This window comes from Ovis aries, chromosome 8 (genome assembly GCF_016772045.2).
Source record: "Ovis aries strain OAR_USU_Benz2616 breed Rambouillet chromosome 8, ARS-UI_Ramb_v3.0, whole genome shotgun sequence".
Taxonomy (NCBI): domain Eukaryota; kingdom Metazoa; phylum Chordata; class Mammalia; order Artiodactyla; family Bovidae; genus Ovis; species Ovis aries.
This window is the reverse complement of record NC_056061.1, coordinates 60,758,137-60,781,373: the sequence shown is the minus strand read 5'-3', so window position 1 is coordinate 60,781,373 and position 23,237 is coordinate 60,758,137. Positions and strand designations below refer to the sequence as shown.

Here is a 23,237-nt window from a genome sequence, read left to right as displayed (position 1 = left end):
GGACATGTCTATAAAGTCATCATCCAAATCAAGAACCAGATCATTAGCACTCAGAAGCCCCCCACTAATTCCCTTCTAGTTCATTGTCCTGCAGGAGTAAATACTATTTTAAACATCTAACACAAAGTTGATTTTCCCTGTTTTTCTATTTTAAGATAAATAGTTAGAATTATAAATACTATGCTCTTTACTTGTGGCTTTTTTTGCTCCAGATTATCTTGTGTGAGATTTATACTGTTGTTGCATGCGCTGGAGCTTATGTATCATCAGTCCTGTTTTTGTACTTAGATGTCCATTGTGTGAATATGCCACAATTAATTACCTATTCTATTGATTAACATTTGAGGTGTTGCTAGTATTAAGCGATTATAAGTAAAGCTATAATGAACATTCTGGTCACATATTTTAATGAGCATGCGTATACATTTTTGGTTGTTGTTGGACATATTCTTAGAGTAGAGTTTCTGTGCCATAGAGTATATATATTTTTCACTTTAACAGATACTTCTCATTTCCACACTTGGTTTATCAGTAGATACTGGCAGTATTTGAGTTTCCATTGCTCTACATCTTCACTAATATTTATATTTTCAGTATTGTAAAATTTTAGTCATTCTTTATAAGTGTTTAGTGATTATTCCATTTTGACTTTGATTTGATTTCCATGGTAACTAATGCAGTTGAGCATCTTATTCATGTTTATTGCCTACTTGGATTCCTTCATGGTAAATTTGTTCAAGTCTTTTGTGTAATTTTTTAAGAAATGGAATTGTCTGCCTTTTTCTAATTAAATTATGAGAATGTTTTATATAAATAGATAACAATTTTTCATGTATATGTAAGAATACATTTGCCATATATATGTATATCACAAATATCTTCTCTCTCTGGGTTTTATTATTTTTCTCCTACTGGTATTGATATCTTTAGTAAAACAAAATTTAAGGATTTTATATAGCCCATTGTATTCCATGCTTTTCCCTTTGGTTTTAAGTGCTGTGATATAAGAAATCTTTCCCAAGTCCTGAAGGTGTTTCTCTATATATAATTTTCTAAAAGATTTTTGTTTCAGTTTTCACTTTTAGATTTGCAGTTTACCTGGAATTGATTTTTATGTATGGGGATAGGTAGTGGTCCAGACCCATTATTTTCTCATATATGAATATGTACTTGACCTAATTCCATTTACTGAAGAGAGCATCTTTGCCCCTGCATTTCAGTGTCACTTTTATCATGAATACGGTGACTGTGTAAGCTGGTCATTTTCACTAATCTCCATTCTTAGATGGTTTACACTAACATCACTATCATGTCTTAGATACAATAGCTTTATAATAGATGTTGCTGTTAATAATGATAGTTTTATTGCTTCTTTTTTTATTCTTATGTCTTATTCCTTATTTTTACCTTGATACACTGCCTAGAATTTTGATTATAGTGTTAAATAGAAGTGGTAATAACAAATACTGTTCTCTAGCTGCCATCCTTAGGGGAGAGCATCCATTATTTTACCATTGAGTGGGACTTTGCTATAGACTTCTTTGTAAATACCCCTATTGGATTATTCCTAATTGGCTAATTGTTTTTTTGTTTTCTTTTAATCATTCATAGATACTGAATTTTATCAAATGCTTTTTCTGCGTCTGTTAACATAATCATATTAATTTTTACCCTTTTTTCTATTAATGTGATTGTTATTTGATTATTAAGCGATCTTTGTACTCCTGGCAGAGATGGAGGAGGCACCTACTTTGTTGTGATGTATTAGCTTTTTTTTTTTTAATGTATTATTGGATTTGATTTGCTAATAGTTTGTTAAGAATTTTTGTACCTGTGTTCATGAGAGAGATTTGTTTGTACTTCTCTGTTGTTGAAATACCCGGAATTAACATCAAAGTTTTGGTGGTCTTAAAAAGAATTGAGAAATATTTCCTTTTTCAGTTCTCTGTATTTGTATAAACTGGTGTTATTCTTCCTTAAATGTTTGCAAGAATTTGCTAATATTTTTCGGCCAAGATTTTCTTTGTGGGAAGAATTTTAAATCAGATTTAGTTTCTTTAAGAAATACTAGATTCTTCATATTTTCTGTTTATTCTGTCAGCTTTGATAGACTGTATTTTTTGAGGAATTTGTCCATTTAATATGGATTTTCAAATTTTTTATGTCTGTGGCATCTGAAAGGGTACCCCTTGATACTGGTAATTGGATTTCCCTCGATTTCTTCATCAGTCTCAGCATTTTCAATTTATAAATACTTTTAAAGGACTAACGTTTAGCTTTTGTTTTTATTCTATCATAGATATGTATATAATTTTAGTGATTTCTTCTGTCTGTATTATTTCCTTTTATAAGTTTCTTTGGGTTTGATTTGCTGTTGATTTCTAACTTTATAAGGAGGATTTTATAAGATTTAAGTCATCCTTTGCTTCTAATGCATTAAATGACCATCTAAGCACTACTTTCAGAGAAGGCAGTGGCACCCCACTCCAGTACTCTTGCCTGGAAAATCCCATGGGCGGAGGAGCCTGGGAGGCTGTAGTCCGTGGTGTCACTAAGAGTCGGACTCGACTGGGCGACTTCACTTTCAGTTTTCAGTTTCATGCATTGGAGAAGGAAATGGCAACCCACTCCAGTGTTCTTGCCTAGGGAATCCCAGGGATGGGGGAGCCTGGTGGGAGGCCATATATGGGGTCACACAGAGTCAGACACAACTGAAGTGACTTAGCAGCAGCAGCAGCAATCACTACTTTATCTGCATCCCACAAATTTTTGATATGTTCTATATTCTTATCATTCTGTAAAAGTATTTCTTAATTTCCATTTAAATTTCTCCTTTGATCACTCATTATTTAGAAGTGTTTTGTTTAGTTTCAGGCAGCAGGTGATTTTCTAGTTATCTTTTGGTTTTGGGTTTTATCTTCCATTGTCAGTGAACATAGTGTGAATTATTTCAGTCTCTTGAACTTATTGAGGCTGCTTTATGACCACCTTATGATGAGTTTGCTAAGTGTGCCACATGCACGTGAAAAGAATGTGGATTCTGATGCCGTTGGGTGTGGTGGTGTCCTATATATGTCAGATCAAGTTTACTTTATTCTCATCTTACTGATTTTTTTTTTTTTTTTGGTCTGCTTATTCTATCAGCTATTCGATGAGTATTAAAGTTTCTAGTATTCTTTTACATTTCTGTTTTTGTGTCATTTTTCTCTTTGCATATTTTGGAGCTTTGTTATTGAATATATATACGTGCTTAGGATTGCTTTATCTTCCTAACCAATTGACACTTTTGTCATTGTCATAGTCCATTCAAGCTGCTAACCAAATACCTTGACTGGATGCCTTAAATTGTAAATATTTATAACTCATGGTTCTGGAGGCTGGGAAGTCCAAGATCAGATGCTAGCAGATTCAATGTGAAAGAGGCAAGAGGGCTTTCTGGGTTCTGTTTTATAAGGGCACTAGTCCCATTCATCAAGGCTCTACCCTCATAATCTAATCATCTTCCAAAGGCCCAACCTCTTAATACTGTCACATTGAAGGTTAGGATTTCAGCATGTGAATTTGGGGGAGACATAAGCATTCAGTCTATAGTAATCAATATACAGTGTCCTTTTTAATCTCTAATGATGCATTCTCCATTATGGTTTGAGTTTGCATAGAACACTGTTAACCTTTCTTCATTTCTCCATCATCTTCCACACACAGTGTGCCCCTAAGTGGTGCCAACCTGGTTGGGGAGGCACAGCCTTTCTCTGCTTGGTCCATGGTCCCCAGGTCTAGGTGGGGCCAGATAGCACTCTACTCTTCTGCCTCCGCATCCCCGAGGCTCCCTGCCTGTGCTGCTTTGCACAGCCTTTGTTTGAGCCACTTTGTGTCCATATACCTTTCTTTTTTGCCTTCATTGGTTTTCCTCCCCTACTCCGGCACACGTGGGATCTCAGCCCTCAGGCAGTGACCTCCTTAGGGACACGTCCCCAGTAAATGTGAAGTGTTCTTGTGCCCCACTCCCAGGAAGTCTTATTAATACAGTTGTCTTCTGGGCTCCATCATTTTTTAATCCCAACTGTAATCTTATTTCTGTGCCTTTGAAGAGTCTGTTGTCTTTTTTTCCCCCTTTGCCTGCTCTTTAGATTTTCCATTTATCTTTGGTTCAGAATTTTATCATGCTGTGCCTAAATATAGCTTTGTTGGAAGACACCCTGCTTAGAATTTACCGACTGATATCATTTATCACTTGTGGAAAATTCTTACTCATTATTGCTTTGTATATGGCTTCTTCATCATCCTCTCCTGTTTTTCTAGATATTAATAACTTCATAAACACTGTTAAGTTTGTCCACATGTTTCTTATGATTTTTTCCTGATGTTTTTTTTTTTTTCATTATGCTTTGGATATTTATAATGATTTTTCTTCTGGTTCACTAATCATGCCTTCCTTTGCATCCAATATGCTTTTTTAGATACATCCATTGAATTCCTAATTTCAGGTGATATATTTTTCAGTTCCATAATGCCTGTTTTTTTTTAAATCAATTTCAATTCTCTGTAGAAAGTCTCCATTTTTAAAAATTATTTTGTCCTTCTTTCCTTTTTTTCTTGAGCATATTAATCATAATTATTTAAAGTCCTTGTGTGCTAACTCCAGTATACATCATCTGTGGGTCTGCTTCTGTTTTCTGTGTTTTCTCTTGGATATTGGTCATATAGTCTTGTCTCTTTTATGTCAAGTAACTTTTTTGTTATTTGCTGGACATTGTATGTAGAATTCCAGAGTCACATCTTCCACTAGAGAGGGTTTTCTCTTTCTACTCTTAGGCAGATAGAGTTCAGTTCAGTTCAGTTCAGTCGCTCAGCCGTGTCCGACTCTTTGCGACCCCATGAATCGCAGCATGCCAGGCCTCCCTGTTCATCACCACCTCCCAGAGTTCACTCAGACTCACATCCATCGACTCAGTGATGCCATCCAGCCGTGTCATCCTCTGTCGTCCCCTTCTCCTCCTGCCCCCAATCCCTCCCAGCATCAGAGTCTTTTTCCAATGAGTCAACTCTTCTCATGAGGTGGCCAAAGTACTGGAGTTTCAGCTTTAGCATCATTCCTTCCAAAGAAATCCCAGGACTGATCTCCTTCAGAATGGATTGGTTGGATCTCCTTGCAGTTCAAGGGACTCTCAAGAGTCTTCTCCAACACCACAGTTCAAAAGCATCAATTCTTCGGCGCTCAGCCTTCTTCAGTCCAACTCTCACATCCATACATGACCACTGGAAAAACCATAGCCTCCACTAGATGGACCTTAGTCGGCAAAGTAATGTCTCTGCTTTTGAATATACTATCTAGGTTGGTCATAACTTTTCTTCCAAGGAGTAAGCGTCTTTTAATTTCATGGCTGCAGGCACCATCTGCAGTGATTTTGGAGCCGAAAAAAATAAAGTCTGACACTGTTTCTGCTGTTTCCCATCTATTTCCCATGAAATGATGGGACCAGATGCCATGATCTTCGTTTTCTGAATGTTGAGCTTTAAGCCAGCTTTTTCACTCTCCTCTTTCACTTTCATCAAGAGGCTTTTAGTTCCTCTTCACTTTCTGCCATAAGGGTGGTGTCATCTGCATATCTGAGGTTATTAATATTTCTCCCAGCAATCTTGATTCCAGCTTGTGTTTCTTCCAGTCTAGCGTTTCTCATGCTGTACTCTATATAAGTTAAATATATAAGGGTGACAATACACAGCCTTGACATACTCCTTTTCCTATTTGGAACCAGTCTGTTGTTCCATGTCCAGTTCTAACTGTTGCTTCTTGACCTGCATACAGATTTCTCAAGAGGCAGGTCAGGTGGTCTGGTATTCCCATCTCTTTCAGAATTTTCCACAGTTTATTGTGATCTGCATAGTCAAAGGCTTTGGCATAGTCAATAAAGCAGAAATAGATGTTTTTCTGGAACTGTCTTGCTTTTTCCATGATCCAGCAGATGTTGGCAATTTGATTTCTGGTTCCTCTGCCTTTTCTAAAACCAGCTTGAACATCAGGGAGTTCATGGTTCACGTATTGCTGAAGCCTGGCTTGGAGAATTTTGAGCATTACTTTACTAGCATGTGAGATGAGTGCAATTGTGTGGTAGTTTGAGCATTCTTTTGCATTGCCTTTCTTTGGAATTGGAATGAAAACTGACCTTTTCCAGTCCTGTGGCCACTGCTGAGTTTTCCAAATTTGTTGGCATATTGAGTGCAGCACTTTCACAGCATCATCTTTCAGGATTTGAAATAACTCAACTGGAATTCCACCACTCCACTAGCTTTGTTCGTAGTGATGCTTTCTAAGGCCCACTTGACTTCAGTTTCCACGATGTCTGGCTCTAGATTAGTAATCACATCATCATGATTATCTGGGTCATGAAGATCTCTTTTGTACAGTTCTTCCGTGTATTCTTGCCACCTCTTCTTAATATCTTCTGCTTCTGTTAGGTCCATACCATTTCTGTTCTTTATCGAGCCCATCTTTGCATGAGATGTTCCCTTGGTATCTCTAATTTTCTTGAAGAGATCTCTAGTCTTTCCCATTCTGTTGTTTTCCTCTATTTCTTTGCATTGATTGCTGAAGAAGGCTTTCTTATCTCTTCTTGCTATTCTTTGGAACTCTGCATTCAGATGCTTATATCTTTCCTTTTCTCCTTTGCTTTTTGCCTCTCTTCTTTTCACAGCTATTTGTAAGGCCTCCCTCGAAAGCCATTTTGCTTTTTTTCATTTCTTTTCCATGAGGATGGTCTTGATTCCTGTCTCCTGTACAATGTCACGAACCTCATTCCATAGTTCATCAGGCACTCTGTCTATCAGATCTAGGCCCTTAGATCTATTTCTCACTTCCACTGTATAATCATAAGGGATTTCATTTAGGTCATACCTGAATGGTCTAGCAGTTTTCCCTACTTTCTTCAATTTGAGTCTGAATTTGGTAATAAGGAGTTCATGATCTGAGCCACAGTCAGCTCCTGGTCTTGTTTTTGCTGACTGTATAGAGCTTCTCCATCTTTGGCTGCAAAGAATATAATCAATCTGATTTCGGTGTTAACCATCTGGTGATGTCCATGTGTAGAGTCTTCTCTTGTGTTGTTGGAAGAGGGTGTTTGCTATGACCAGTGCGTTTTCTTGGCAAAACTCTATTAGTCTTTGCCCTGCTTCATTCCGCATTCCAAGGTGAAATTTGCCTGTTAGTCCAGGTGTTTCTTGACTTCCTACTTTTGCATTCCAGTCCCCTATAATGAAAAGGACATCTTTTTTGGGTGTTAGTTCTAAAAGGTCTTGTAGATCTTCATAAAACCGTTCGACTTCAACTTCTTCAGCGTTACTGTTTGGGGCATAGACTTGGATAACTGTGATATTGAATGGTTTGCCTTGGAAATGAACAGGGATCATTCTGTCGTTTTTGAGATTGCATCCAAGTACTGCATTTCGGACTCTTTTGTTGACCATGATGGCTACTCCATTTCTTCTGAGGGATTCCTGCCCGCAGTAGTAGATATAATGGTCATCTGAGTTAAATTCACCCATTCCAGTCCATTTTAGTTCGCTGATTCCTAGAATGTCGACATTCACCCTTGCCATCTCTTGTTTGACCACTTCCAATTTGCCTTGATTCATGGACCTGACATTCCAGGTTCGTATGAAATATTGCTCTTTACAGCATTGGACCTTGCTTCTATCACCAGTCACATCCACAACTGGGTATTGTTTTTGCTTTGGCTCCATCCCTTCATTCTTTCTGGAGTTATTTCTCCACTGATCTCCAGTAGCATATTGGGCACCTAATGACCTGGGGAGTTCCTCTTTTGGTATCCTATCATTTTGCCTTTTCATACTGTTCATGGGGTTCTCAAGACAAGAATACTGAAGTGGCTTGCCATTCCGTTCTCCAGTGGACCACGCTCTGTCAGAGTGGACAACTAATTTCAACTAATCTAAGCTAAGTCAGGGAGAAGGAAATGGCAACCCACTCCAGTATTCTTGCCTAGAGAATCCCAGGGATGGGGGAGCCCGGTGGACTGCCATCTCTGGGGTTGCACAGAGTCGGACACAACTGGGGCGACTTAGCAGCAGCAGCAGCAAGCTAAGTCAGATCTGTGTTGTAGTTTTGGTAAGACCCTATCTCATATTTGCCGAGTTCCTAGAATGTGGCCTTCTAGGTGTTTCAAATTGAGAGCCTGGCGGATATTTGCCTTGTTAGCCCTTGAGAACTTAGGGAGAGTCAGCTTTGCCTGTCAGAGGTTTTCAGCTTAGTCCTTTAGCCTTCTGCCAAATGTCGTGAGGGAGAGCCTGGCCATGTGGTTGAGGCCTCTCAGGTCTCCTGGTTTTGCCACTCCAGCTCCATGTGAACACCAGAATCTCCGCTGGCTTCTCTGTCCCCCAGTAGGGGCCTTCCGCCAGGGGCCATGCCTGGATTCTCAACCGCTAGATATGCCCAGAATTGGTGAGTGACCACAGGTGAAAAGTGGCTGTAGGCATAAAATCACCATGCCCTCCAGGGCTTCCTCCTTGCCTGGTTTTTTTCAGGCCCTTCCCTCTGGTGAGTCCTTGTTCGCTGAAACAAGACTGGGAGCTTTCACTCCTCTTTCGCCTCTCCCACTGGCCATGTGTTTGAGGCCACGTTTATCAATTAACCCCTGCACAACGACTGAAAATTTTTCCGGTGACTCTTTCTCCCAGTGGTGAACTTCTGCCCTTGTCCTCTTCTCGTATCCTGATCAGAAAGTGTCCCCAGACACTGAAACAGCTGCCAGTCTATCAGCTTACCCCAGATTGATTCTCCCTCTCTGGACTTTTAGTCCATCTACTGTCCATTATTTTTGTACTTTTCTGATGCCTTTAAAAATAAGGTTTTGCAATTTATTTGGCTTTTTCAAGTTGTTTTTTTACCAGAAACATTGACCTGCAACATTCCTGCTGCATTCTACCCAGAAACAGAAATTGTAGTTATAAACAATTTGAGTGATACATGTTCCACTTAGAAAATACCTAGATAAAATTACTTTTTTGTCTTTGGCTCTCATTTTTTTCTTTCTGTGTTGTTGGTCCTTGTTAGGGAAAACAAAGAAATATACCTCACCCTATTTTAATGCAGTAGTAAATAAAGCATTTACTCTCAGAGCATAGTCTGCTATTGTTTGGCTTTTTCTTTGTTTTTCCTTGAAGTGTCTTTGTGAACAGAGATAAATAAGCATGGATCATGAGCATTAGATTGTCTGTAAATTCAGTGTTTGTTGTTGAGTATATTGTTATGGGGACAATTAATTATCACATTGATAACATTGATTTTCTTCCATACATGTGGTTTCAGGTGATAACGAAGATACTGATGGTGATGGTGTTCATGAAATAACAAGCCGTGATAGACCAGTTTATCCCAAATGTTTGCTTGATGATGACCTTGTCCTGGGAGTTTACATTCACCGAACTGATCGACTTAAGTCAGATTTTATGATTTCTCACCCAATGGTCAAAATTCATGTGGTTGATGAGAATACTGGTCAATATGTCAAGAAAGATGATAGGTAATTTTTTAAATTGTACAGCCAATTCTTGAAACTGTCTACAGTAGAAGTCCTTTTTCTGCCACTGATGGTCATTTCCTGATAGCTCAGTTGGTAAGGAATCCTACAATGCAGGAGACCCAGGTTCAATTCCTGGGCTGGGAAGAGCCACTGGAGAAGGGAAAGACTATCCACACCAGTATTTTTGGACTTCTCTTGTGGCTCAGGTGGTAAAGAATCTGCCTGCAATGCGGGAGACCTGGGTTCCATCCCGGGATTGGGAAGATTCCCCTGGAGAAGGGAAAGACTATCCACTCCGGTATTCTGGCCTGGAGAATTCCGTGGACTGTATGTGTAGTCCATGGGGTTGCAAAGAGTCAGAACCGACTGACTGAGTGACTGTCACTTTCAATTTTCATACTAATTGGAGGTGTTCTTCAACTACTGATACTGATCAATATGTTTTATAGAAGAAATGAAGTGACTGTGCTAATTGAGTAATTTTAAGTGGAGGGGAGTTGAGAGAGTTTCTCTGAAGCTTAATGACTAATTTATGATATTTAGGTTACATTGTAAGTTGTCTCATGTTACACTGTAAATCCTTTAGTTGTCTAACCTCATATTTTCATATATATTTTCTTTTGAATGTAATGTATTATCTATCCCTCAGGTGAGGCAGATGTCTTGAATTTAATTTTTCCTAGTATTAATTTTGTAGCTAATACATGCTTAAGGCCCAAATACAAAGTATAATAAATGACTGTACTAGAATTCAAAAAAAAATTATTTGCCTGAAAAATGGCAGAAATTGGAAGCGAGAAAATTATCAAAAAGGTTATTCACTTCTTCATTTATCTTGGAGCATAGAAAGAAAACATAACAAACCTTGAAGTACATATCATCCTGTTGTGCTCAAATTTTGTTAATTAAATCTAATGTACTAACTTATCACAAACTCATTTAATATTCTGAAGATGTTCCTTTATTCTAGCTTTATGTGTGGAAGGACAAATCATACCTCTCACTTTATATTTAAATAATAAAATAATTCTTTGAAACTGAGAGTATGTAAATGAAAAATGAACTGAGATACTGCTGCTTTTCGGCCTCATAAAATTTGTAGCTTTCTAGATACATAACATAGTTTTTCCTATGTATCATGGCTATTTATTGTTTCTGATCACCTCACCTTGAACACTCTAGTTTTATTTTTTTCTCGCCTTCTCAAAATTACAAAGAACTGTGTTAATGGCAGTATCTTTTTTGAACAGTGAACGGCCTGTTTCATCTTACTATGAAAAAGAAAATGTGGATTATATTCTTCCTATTATGACCCAACCGTATGATTTTAAACAGTTAAAATCAAGGCTTCCAGAGTGGGAAGAACAAATTATATTTAATGAAAACTTTCCCTATTTGCTTCGAGATTTTGGTGAGAGCCCTAAAGTCATCCTGTTCTTTGAGGTATGAATTGAATAGAGCATAAGTTATAATTAATATTTTAATAGCACAAATATAAGTTTTTATTTTCGGGCTTCCCAGGCGCTAGTGGTACTGAACCTGCCTGCCAGCGCAGGAGACTTAAGAGATCAGAGTTTGATCCCTGGGTCAGGAACATCCCCTGAAGCAGAACATGGCAACTCACTCCAGTATTCTTGCTTAGAGAATCCCATGGACAGAGGAGCCTGGCAGGCTACAGTCCATAGGGTCACAAAGAGTCAGACATAGGTGAGAAACTTAGCACACGATCTATTATTTTAGTAGGTTAGTAATACAAAAAAGTGGTTGAGAATTTGAGGATAACTTGATCATATCCATCAGAAGTCCTTAAAGCCGTTATTCCAACTTTTGGTATTTCTTCTAAAGGATAAGTGGCAAGTACTCAAAGATGTGTATATAAGGATATTTAGTTAAGCACTGTTTATAATAGAAATTTTAAGGAAATAGATCTCTTCAATTAGCAAGAGGTTTGGTTAAATAAATTATGATTTTTATTAAATTTGTGATATATACATGATGATATACATATTTATATATTGACTTGAGCTGTCCACTACATATTATATGATAATAGTTTGCAAAATAGTGTTGGAATACATAGAACAAGATTTAAATACCTATAAACTTGATGTTAATGTTTGTCAGCTATGAGTCTAGGCTACAAGTTGTTTTTACTTGGGTATATATTTTTCTTATACTGTCAGTGCTTTTTTCATTGGGAATGTATTACATTGAAGACAAGTTTAAGTATATAAAAAACAGGAATAAATTGGAGTATGTATTATTTTTTACGCAATCTTCTATAGATTTGTTACCTCAGCAGACCTTTTGATAAGCACTAGTAGGTTCAAAGTGGTAGTCTCTGACAAGTACCTAGAATACATGTAATCTCTATGGCTGGCTGGTTGGTTGGAATCCGTGAAGTTTAATATCCAGACAAGATGGAGATATAAAATAAAATCTTTTGAGATGCCTAATGAAAACATATATCTAAAGAGAAAATACCCAACTTAGGAAGTTGATCCAAGGAAGAACCTGCAGATAAGGCCATGAGTTTATTAAACAAACAAGTCTTTGAAGTTTGTGCTCATACATGCAAAAATGAGCAAATCCTAAGAATTCTATGCCTGGTATACTTTTGCCAGGACTATATTTGAGATAATGCTTTGTCTTGAGTTTTAAATAAATCTTAAAAGATTGATTGATAAAAGATAAAGTGATCAGAAACAGACCTTACTAACTGGATGAATTAAAAGTGAGCGAGATGAGGTAAAAATGTTTTTCTTCTAAGTGAGGCTTTTAAAAGTTTTAGTAATATTTAGAAAATACTAAATTTTAGATAACCTAGTATACTGTGAAATAATTTTTTATGCTTACTTACAGATTCTTGATTTCTTAAGCATGGAAGAAATTAAGAATAACTCTGAAATTCGAAATCAAGAATGTGGCTTCCGGAAGATTGCTTGGGCATTTCTCAAGGTATGGTTTTCAAATCTTCAAATGTTATGGGTTATATTTTTTTTCAACTCAGTTTGGTGTCATATAAGGAGTTAGGATAAGGAGGTAAGATTGCCGTGGTGAAGAGGTATTAATTCAAACTCAAATGATGCTCATTCAGATTCTTAGATATTTGTTCAGTGCTTAGATGTGTGCCAGATACCCTTTATGCTCTGTGGACCCAGCATTGAAAAAGACACACACAGCCCTGCCCACATTTATTCAACTCAGCAAATTATTTACTGAACCCTTTCTATGTGCCAGCCACTGTTCTGTTCAGTGAACAAAGAAGATAAACTCCTTGACCTCATGGCCTTCATATTCTAGCAAGAAAAACAGGCATAAAACAGTTGATCATAGAGCTTAGCATTTATTATAATTGTTATGAATACTATCAAGATGATGAAAGCATCTGTGGTATCAGGTAAAGGTCTCCTACAGAAAGGACATTGAACCTGATCATGAGCTGGATGGCAGGAATGAGAAAGAGAGAGTTCTCAGTTGGGTGCAGAGTATGCAAAGACCCTGATGTTGGAAGGAGCAAGGAATACCGAGATAACTGAAAGAAGGCCACTGAGAATGGAGGACAGAGACTGAGGGAGGAAATGGTGCCTGAAGAGCTTGCCGAGGTAGACAGGGCCTTGATTACACAAGGTCTTTGAGCCCAAGCCATTATAGCAACTAGCCACCATTATAGACTTTAAAGAGTAATGGGAAGCCTTTTAATGATTTTAAACAAAAGGGTGAAATAATCTGATTTATTTTTTATAAAGCTTACTTTGCTGGGTAGAGAATGAATTAGAGAGGTCAGAAATGTAGATACTGGAAATCAAAGTAGGAAATTCTTGCTGTAGTCTAGGTATAAAATGATGGTATCTTTGACTAGGATGTTTCAACAGAGACGAAACATGTGGATAGATTGATGTTTAAAAAGGGTAAATTTTCATTTCATCATTTTTTAATTTCTGACTTCGAACATAAATTTGAGTTCTAAGAAGTCTTGAGTAATTAACCTATTGTGTATTATCTTACAAAATTTTTCTATTTGTGCATCCATTCATTCAACAAATATTTACTAAGTGTCGATTTGTAGATAATTAGACATTGTCCTGGCCCTCCAGTTCAGTATCTCTGTAAACTGAACTGCCCGTATGATTGTGTGCTATGGAGCAGATGCTGTGAAAACCCAGATGAGACACTTAATCCATGCTGAAGTTTAGAGGCTTTAGAAGAGGTACCGTCTGCTTGCTGAATGGCAGCAGATTGACTGTGGTGAGGAAGTCATTAATTCTAGAGTAGTTTTAGAATCCCTCGGTCCGTTGTACCTTCTAAAATCTCCCTTCTATAACCTCTTATACCTTTTTCTAGACCCCATCTCATACTAAATCAAATAAGTAAATAAAAACAAAAGACCAGAAAGGGTCGCATTCACAGAGTGAATGAACATTGCCACCTTGTGGTCTTATTAGAAACTGCTTTCATTACTTTCATGCTACAGTCTATGCAGAACTGCTGTATTTACTATCAGTTGCACTTGGGAAACAATGTATTTCACAACATTTTTATCTTTTAAGTGTTATAAAAATGTTTATTTATTTATTCATGCAATCAGAAGTAAAGGGTACCTTATTGTATGTGCGTCCTCTGTTGTAAACATGTTATCTTTCATTAGATTGTAAATTTTCAAGTCACTGGCAGTTCTTTTTGGCCAATTTGTTGAACATATTTTAGTCTGTATTTTACCAAGTCTCTTTGCATTTAATATATTACTCTTGAAATTCTCTATGATATCATTCCCTGCATATGAATAGCACACAGAAAGTGCTCCATGAGTACCTACTGAGGGAATTAATAAATATATGGAAACTGACTAAAAAAGCCTCATCTTCGAGAAAATAACATGAATCAGATTATAGTGCACATGTTTTAATACCTGTACCATTGGTTCTAGGAATGTCCTAGGTAATTGTGAAGTTATCATAGTGGTCCAAATGAACCCGAAAGAACTTTGTCCAGATATAAATGAGACTTTATCCTAATTCTCAGGTAGAGGCACTTTTGATTCTTTAAGCACATGTATATGACTAATCTGTTAAACTACAAAATAATAAAACCTTATTTGTTCATGCTTCACATTATATGTTTTGTAAATGGCAGGATTTGGCTGAATTTTAGTTGTTTACTCATACTAAGCAGAATACTTGTATAAACTAAATTGGTTAGTGAATATTAAAACAACTTATGGAAAGTATGATTTAGAATCGGGGGAATAAATAACCTTCTAAAAATGATATTATTGCCTTATGATAAGCTTCAGGCAGATAGTACAGTTTATGAAAGGAATCATGAGTGCTTAATATTTAATGACTAAACATCTCAATTGCTCAGTTTGAAACTATTTTTTTATCCCTCTATTTCATAATGTCACCCCTCAGCTTACAACCTATATTGACTTTACATCCTCTCCTACAGGAGTAGGGAAAAGATGAGTTGTATTTTTGCTAACTTCTGTTTCTTTATTGATACCTTGTTCCTGAACACAGTGCAAATCTGGGTTTTGCCTCAGCTAATAAAGCTTCTATTTGCCAAATTATTGAACATTTTCTAGTTCTTTTAGCAGTCATACTTATGTGTGTAATACAATGCTTTTGAAGCTCTTGATACCTTGGTTTTTCTTGACACCATTTTTTCCTGATTTCCTTATCGCATTCCTTCGGTTTCCTTCCTGGTCTTCCACCTATCTCTTTAATATCAATCCTGCTCATGATTTCATCTTTAATCCACTTTTCTTAGACCCCGCTTTTCCTGCATATGCTTCAAAATTCAGACATTTCAGCTTGGGCGACCCATAGCTATCTGACTCCCCCAAACTGAACATCCTCCGTAAATCTCTTGGCATCTTCCCTACCTGCTGCCTCATTTGGTAGCACCGCCATCTGCCCAGTCTCCCAGGCTTACCGCCTTACAGCTGCCCTATCTGTTTTGGTAGGTACAAGTCATATGTGGCTGTTTGAATTCAAATTAATGAGCTAAAATTAAATATAATTAAAATTTGATTTCCACAGTTGCACTAGCCCCACTTCAAGTGCTCGACAGGCATAAGTGACTAGTGGACACTGTCTTGCATGGCACAAGTTGAGAGCATGCCTGTCATCACAGAAAGTCCTGTTGGACAGCGCTATGTGAAGCATCTTTCTTGGCTCCTCCCTGTTTACTTTCCAAGTCGCATGATCAGTAACAGTTATTAAATGTCCCCTGTACTCTGTCCCTTCCTACTCTTCCAGTGTGTCACCTCCATGTTCTGCCTGAACTGCTGCAGAAGCTCTCAACTGTCTCTACTAATTTGTAAAGGACACAAAGGTTAACAGAGGTATTTTCTGCTTAACGGTCACAGTCTAGTGAAAGAGAACCTAATTTTGAGTTGGTGAGAGAATTTTTCTCCTAAGAATGTCCACTTATTTAGTTTAAACGTATGTTGCCTTGTTTAATAGTTTTTTAATTGAATAGACCTTTTTAAGAAGATGGACCAAAACATTTTAAAAACATAATATGGAGCTCTCTTTTAGAATACTTTTGACTTTTTGAAAGTTTAACCACGAAATTTTACCAGTAAAAATACTGATGTTGAACAAATGGGAAATTTGTTTCTGTGTTTAAATAATATGCATTTTGATCTTTATCAGTATTGTTACAAACAGATGTATGTTGATCACCTTATTTGTACAAAGTAACACCTGCCACAGTAATGTTAATGCTTTACTAATGGTCTGAAGTTGTATAGGGGAAAAGACAGCTCTTAGGATGTCATTTGGGTTACCTTGTCAAAATAATCTGAAACTGTGCTTAACCAACTGTGTCAGTGTTCTTTGCTTTGCAAATCTGAGGAACTTCTGCATGCCATATTAATCTTTTTAAAATGAATTTTTGACTATCTACTGTTGGTTTATTGGGCATCTTTTCAATGAGAGTAATGTTTCATTTGAATTCTCATTTTAAGCTTCTAGGAGCCAATGGAAATGTAAACATCAATTCAAAACTTCGCTTGCAACTGTATTACCCACCTACTAAGCCTCGATCCCAGTCAAACGTTGTTGAGGTTTTTGAGTGGTGGTCAAAATGTCCAAGAAATCATTATCCATCAACGTTGTATGTAACTGTAAGAGGATTGAAAGTTCCAGAATGTGTAAGTTAATAGCACATGCAAAAAATATATCTTCTGTTGTTGAGATTAAAGGGTGGGTGATGGTTTCTATTTCTATACAGATAAAAACTTTAGAATTATTATTATTATTATTATTTTTTAGTTTTTATTTTTTAAATTTTAAAATCTTTAATTCTTACATGCGTTCCCAAACATGAACCCCCCTCCCACCTCCCTCCCCACAACATCTCTCTGGGTTATCCCCATGCACCAGCTCCAAGCATGCTGCACCCTGCGTTAGACATAGACTAGCGATTCAATTCTTACATGATAGTATACATGTTAGAATGCCATTCTCTAGAATTATTTTAATAGATATCTGAAGTAGAAAGGAAACATCAGAGATTAATATTAAGCCTGTAATAGCTGATACTTAAAAGACATTTTAATGAATTGTAAGTCCTAAATATAGATTTCAATTTTAAGATTTTTTAAAAAATCATACTAATCTTTAAATATTAAAGATAAAAGAATGACTTCATGTGTGGTGGTGGCTTAGTCACTAAGTCGTGTCTGACTCTTGTGACCCCATGGACTGTAGCCCACCAGGCACCTCTCTCCATGGCGTTCTCCAGGAAAGAATGCTGGAGTGGGTTGCCATTTCCTTCTCCAAGGGATCTTCCCGACCCAGAAATCAAACCTGGGTCTCCTGCATTGCAGGCAGATGACTTAATGTGGAAAGTGACAAATAGGACCAGACAGTAAATAATTTAGGCTTTGCAGGCTCTGCAGTCTCTGTTGCAGCTACTCAACCTAAAGTGAAAGTAGCTACATACACATATGTAGATGATAACTAAACAGATGGTTTTGGGTGTGTTTGAATAAAACTTTATTTGCAAAATGTCATTGGGCTACATTTAGATCATAGCTTGCAGATTTTTTACACTATTATTCAAATAATCAACAAGTAATATTTCTACTTTTGTTGTATATAGATTAAAATTATGACTATCTTAGCAAACATTTGTCCTAAAATGAGGTGAAACTTTTGCTTTTGTCTCATTGATACAAAACATTTCAGGCCATTCTGCATATTCTGTATTGATATAAACTGAGACCACAGTGTTGGTTTTCATTGGTTTGAATGGAATTAAATCTATTTTAAGAAATAGAGGATTTAAAAACATTAGGTCTTTATGTTATGATCTTAAAGCCAGAGATGCCGTAGTGCAATGCCAGAGCCATAATATAACATCTGGTAGGTACTGGTGAAGAGGCAGAAACAAAGGGACAGAGTGACTTAAACTATTTCGTTGGAGTTCCGTTTTAGCCTTTCCCTGTTTTAAGGCTTTTGGGTTTAGGACTGTAATTTCAAGCAACTTTCATTTTATTTAAAGTGATACTGAAAGTTGTTCAGTCATCTCCAACTCTTTGTGAATCCATGGACTATACAGCCCATGGAATTCTCCAAGCTAGAATACTGGAGTGGATAGCCTTTCCCTTCTCCAGGGGATCTTCCCAACCCAGGGATCAAACCCAGGTCTCCCACATTGCAGGCGGATTCTTTACCAGCTGAGCCACAAGGGAAGCCCAAGAATAGTGGAGTGGGTAGCCTATCCCTTCTCCAGCAGATCTTCCCAACCCAAGAATCAAACTGGAGTCTTCTGCATTACAGGCAGATTCTTTACCAACTGAGCCCATTCATTTTATTTTATTTAAATAGTGTATAAATAAAAGTAGAATTTTTTCTGGATTACATTTTGAAACATTTTCATATTATACTGTTTGTTTCAATATTTTAAAAGCCATATATGCTAGAAAAGAGAAAAAGATTAACATGATACATATATTTTCTCGTTTTCTGTACATACCTAGGTAAAGCCATCTTACCGTTCTATGATGGCTCTTCAGGAAGAAAAGGGTAAACCAGTGCACTGTGAGCGACACCATGAGCCAAGTTCAGTGGACATAGACCCTGGATTAGAGGATTCAAAGGAAGTGGTGAAGTGGAAACGGTTGCCTGGGCAGGTGAAGTGTTCACTGACACTGGATTCATTTAGATACTTATTTTAAAATGCGCCATCAGCTCCTAGGGTAAATAGCTTGCTACTTAAAGCTTTCAGGTTATCCTTGTTTTTAGCCATGATCTTGTCTGCCTATTAATTCATTTGGTAAATAATAATAGAGTGCCTAGTGGGTACATACAGATATTATCTTAAGTTCTTTGGGGATATGGAGAGTTTTATTAGTTTGCCAGAGCTGCCATAAGAAAGATCACAGACAGGTTGGCTTAATCAATAGAAATTTATTTTCTGTTAATTCTGGAGGCTGGAAGTCCCAGATGAAGGGTTGGCAGGCTGGTTCATGCTGAGGCCCTTCTCCTTGGCTGGCAGATGGCTGCCATCTTACTGCTTCTTCGTGGTCTTTTCTCTGAACGTGTACATCCCTGGTGTCTCATCTTCTTCTTATTAGACTATGGCTCACCCTAGCAACCTCATTTTAGCTTAATCTGCTGTGTAAAGACCTTGTATCCAAATACTGTTACATTCTGAGGTTCTGGGCTTAGGGCTTCAATATAGGAATGTGGGGGGATACAGTTCAGGCCATAGATCGACAGTTTTTGGATTCATGAAATTCTCAGTCCCTGGCTTCTTCCTGAATCATATTTTGATAGAGACATGTATATCTATATCCTTCTAACAGAAGTTGAGCAGTATTTAAGTTTTCACTAAAATTTTTTTGTACTTGGCTATCATATTTTGCTGTGGCAAGAAGCATTACTGGTAAGGTTTTGCCAGTCTTATTTGTTTCCATAAAGAGTGGAGTGCTTCATTTTATAGACTCAGTATATACATAAGAGTGACTATTTTCCTAGACTTTTTCACGTTCTGTTTGCATCATATTTAATTTTCATTTCGAGGCCAATTTTACAGATACATCTTAAAGTCACTTTTAAACACTTTACACATAATAATATGGAGAGAATAATACTTAGACTGTGCCCTTGGGGACCTTTCACATCAGTTGGGAACATGGGAGTTACTGTGCTGTTCACTATCAGGTATGCTGCAAAGAACTCTTCAGAAAATATAGATATAAAAATAATTGTTTAGATGAGCAGTTCTCAACAGTTTGATTCAGGGACTGCTGGGAGTCCTTAGACCCTTTCAAGGGGTCTGTTGAAGTTAGTCTATTTTCAGAATAAGATTAGAATAATTCTAATGATTCTGTAACAATTTAATCTGTCTTTTTGACTTTCATTCTCTCACAAGACTTTCATTCTCTCACACTGGAGTTTTCCAGAGGCTAAATGATATCTGATATCACAAGAGGGTGAATGCAGAAGCAGTTTTGCTTTTATTAAGCAAATCCAACTACCATGTATTAAGCCAGATATTGAAAAGATTAACAAAAATAATAGAACAGTTCCATTTTATGAAATCTTTCATGAAAAGAAATTATGTTAACATTTAATGGACTTGCTCTGTTATTTTTTAAATGATTAACAAATGGCTTTTTAATTTCTCAGTTTTAATTTCTAATATAAATATCTGTAGATATAGCCACAGTTGGGGATCCTCAAAAAATTTTTAAGACTGTAAAGCACCCTGAAATGACAGCAGTTTGAGGATTTCTGATATGTAAATGGTGATCTGGAGTGATGGAAGAAGGGTTCATTCAACAGGTTGGGGGAGCCTGTGACAAACTTGAAAGAGTGGTCAAGTTAGGAGTGAGTGAAGAGGACAGTCACTCAGTAGCTTTTGACTCTTTGCCATCCCATGGACTGTAGCCCACCACATTTCTCTGTCCATGGGGTTTTCCAGGCAAGAATACTGGAGTGGGAAGCTATTTCCTAACTCCAGGCCATCTTCCCAACCCAGGGATTGAATCCACGTGTCCTGTATCTCCTACAGTAGTAGGCAGATTCTTTATCACTGAACCACCTGGGAAGCTCATGATGAATATATAAAAAGATATTTGTAATAAAAGTACCACATTCATGGCATGTCATAAGGGCCAAATATACATTTTGAATAATAAGAAAGAAAAACAGGAACTAAGGCTCACCAAAGTTTGAAAGAGGTAGAATTAGGACAAATAAAAGCAAGTAGTATTTTCTACAATAGATGTTAATACACAAAAAGTTTTGGTTTCATCTGGTAATAAGGCATGAAAACATAAAAATGATGAAGGAATTTTAATGAAAGTTGTGAATGAGAAGTCAATAGGAAGTGATTGATTTATTTTGGTCTTTATTTTGCTATATCACAGTAGTTGGTTTTACCACTAGGTGGAAGTAGAGACTTGTGTTGTTAGGTTTTACTGTATACATAACATAAAATGCATTTTGGAAGGCTTTACAAATGATGGTTATTGAAGAGAAAAAAGGAAAAAATGAATATTTATACATCCTGGACTTCAGCTTGGTCTGTATGTCATCTGTAGACTCAGGACAAGTTTATGGTTCCACAAAAATCACTTATTAGTTGCTGTCATGAAAGAAGGGTATGACACACATTCCCTTTTGTGGCTATGTGAAAATAATCTGGTAGTGACAGCTTTAGAGTATCAGATCTTGAAAGTTTGTGTTCATCTTCTAGGTGAATAGTGCTAGTTAGGCATGGGGTATAAATTCACTCAATTTTATAGAGAATTAAAACTAATTGTCTGCTTTGAAAGTGAAGTAATTTACTATGGTTTTCCATCATTCTGCTTACTTGCTTTCTTCCTCCTCTGCCTCACGATAAAGGGACCTTTTAAAAAACCAGAAACGGCACCAGCTACAATAATTGAAATTAACAACTAGCTTTCATATTTGATGTTTCTTCATCTGTATTCGTAAAATGTATGTTTTACAGGCCTGCCGTATCCCAAACAAGCACCTCTTCTCACTAAATGCAGGAGAGCGAGGATGCTTTTGTCTTGCTTTCTCCCACAATGGAAGAATATTAGCAGCAGCCTGTGCTAGCCGGGATGGATATCCAATTATTTGTGAGTAATGATCCTATCTGTTTATCCTAATATTAGACTATAAGAGGATTTTTGTTTGTTTGTTTTTTAAAATTCATTGAAATCTTAATTTGTCATCCACTCATACTACTGAATTAAAATAGATTTCCTCAAGTAAAGTCACAATTCTTTTTTAATAATTTACACTATATAGTATATGTCCAGGAATAAAAATGAGAATGATTAAATGAAGGATAATAAATTTTAAAAAATATTCAAGAGGTACTCTTTGTGTATTTTCTATTTTAAGTATAGAAATTTTGTAGCATGTAGGATTAATAAATCTCTTGAGGAATTTTAGTCCAATTTTAGTCCTTTGATAATAGTGAGAATTTGGTTATGAAAGCCCTCAGATTTGTTATGTGCTAAGACAGTAAAAATTGGCTTAGGAATACCAATGAAGAATTTTAATTACAGTAACTCAGCAGAGAGTCCAAAGACCTACTCTTAAAGTACCTTTAAAAAATGGAGAAACCACGTTGACAAGTTATTTCTGTAACATTAGAGATGTTTTTTTCAGTGGGTATTCATGCTCTTCTAGTCATAGAGGCATGAAATACTTTCCCTTCTTGTTTAATGGTGAAAACCAGCTCACCTCAGCAGGAAGTAGCCAGCTCTTCACAGGCGTCTCCCCCGAGCACTGACTTTGAGAACGTCACAGTTTATTATTCTGGGGCTGATTGGCTCTTTTTTTCAGCAAGGACTCATAATTGGCTTGATTATCAGCTATTAAATAAATATTCCTCGTCATGAAATAATGTTCACTTTAGATGTACAAAGTTATCATGTAGTTTGATTATGACTATGCTATTCTGCTATTGTTAACATTCACTAAAAGCTATGCATTGGGGTAAAAAAAGATTCTTAAGAAAACATACACCCAGAGTATTAATAGTGATTTTTTTTTCACTATGCACTGGGCAGTGAAAGAATTATTTTCATTCTGATGTGTATGTTTTTAACATTTCCAGGATAAATATGTGTTACTTCATACTTTAAGAAAAACTTAAGTTTAGATATACCTACTACTGCTTGAATCTGAAAAAATTTTTTAAAAAAGAAGAATCTTTGTCTTTGATTTTTGATTATGATGTATCTGCCTGGAATTCATTCAGCTCATAGGATGTACAGATTAATGTTTTTCACAAACTTTGGAAGTTTTTCATCTTTATTTCTTCAGATGTTCTTTCTGCTCCCTTCTGTTTCTTCTCTTCTTCTGAGACTCCCATCATTTCTGTGTTGGTGCACTTGATGGTATGCAACAGGTTTCTGCACCTTTATTCATTTTCCTTCATTTTTTACTTTCTGCCCCTCCGACTACGTAATCTTAATTGAACTGTCTTCATGTTTAGTGGTTATTCTGACAGTTCATATCTGCTGTTGAGCCCCTCTAGTGAGTTGTTTATTTCAGTTATTGTACTTTTCAACTCTAGAATTTCTACTTTGTCTTTTTTTTTTTATAACCTCTATCTATTAATTGGTAAGAAATAATTCTCACACCTTCGTTCTTTAGATGTGGTTTTCTTTAGTTCTTTGAACATACTTTTAAGAAAGGGTTTAAAGTATTTAAC

General features: G+C 36.7%; 1 protein-coding gene across 23 annotated transcripts in view; it reads left to right on the top strand.

Annotated features, from left to right (window-relative positions):
• Window positions 1-23,237, top strand: part of AHI1 (Abelson helper integration site 1) — a 216,515-nt gene that overhangs the window by 32,538 nt on the left and 160,740 nt on the right. For all 23 annotated transcript variants that reach the window (XR_006060634.1, XR_003590152.2, XR_009601649.1 and 20 more), the window contains 6 exons: window positions 9,326-9,539; window positions 10,790-10,982; window positions 12,402-12,497; window positions 16,513-16,698; window positions 18,532-18,684; window positions 21,516-21,648. Coding sequence is in view for 19 of the 23 variants with exons in the window: in XM_060419704.1 (XP_060275687.1) it covers window positions 9,326-9,539; window positions 10,790-10,982; window positions 12,402-12,497; window positions 16,513-16,698; window positions 18,532-18,684; window positions 21,516-21,648 (975 nt within the window). In the remaining 4 variants the exon portion in view is untranslated. The remainder of the gene's footprint in view (window positions 1-9,325; window positions 9,540-10,789; window positions 10,983-12,401; window positions 12,498-16,512; window positions 16,699-18,531; window positions 18,685-21,515; window positions 21,649-23,237) is intronic.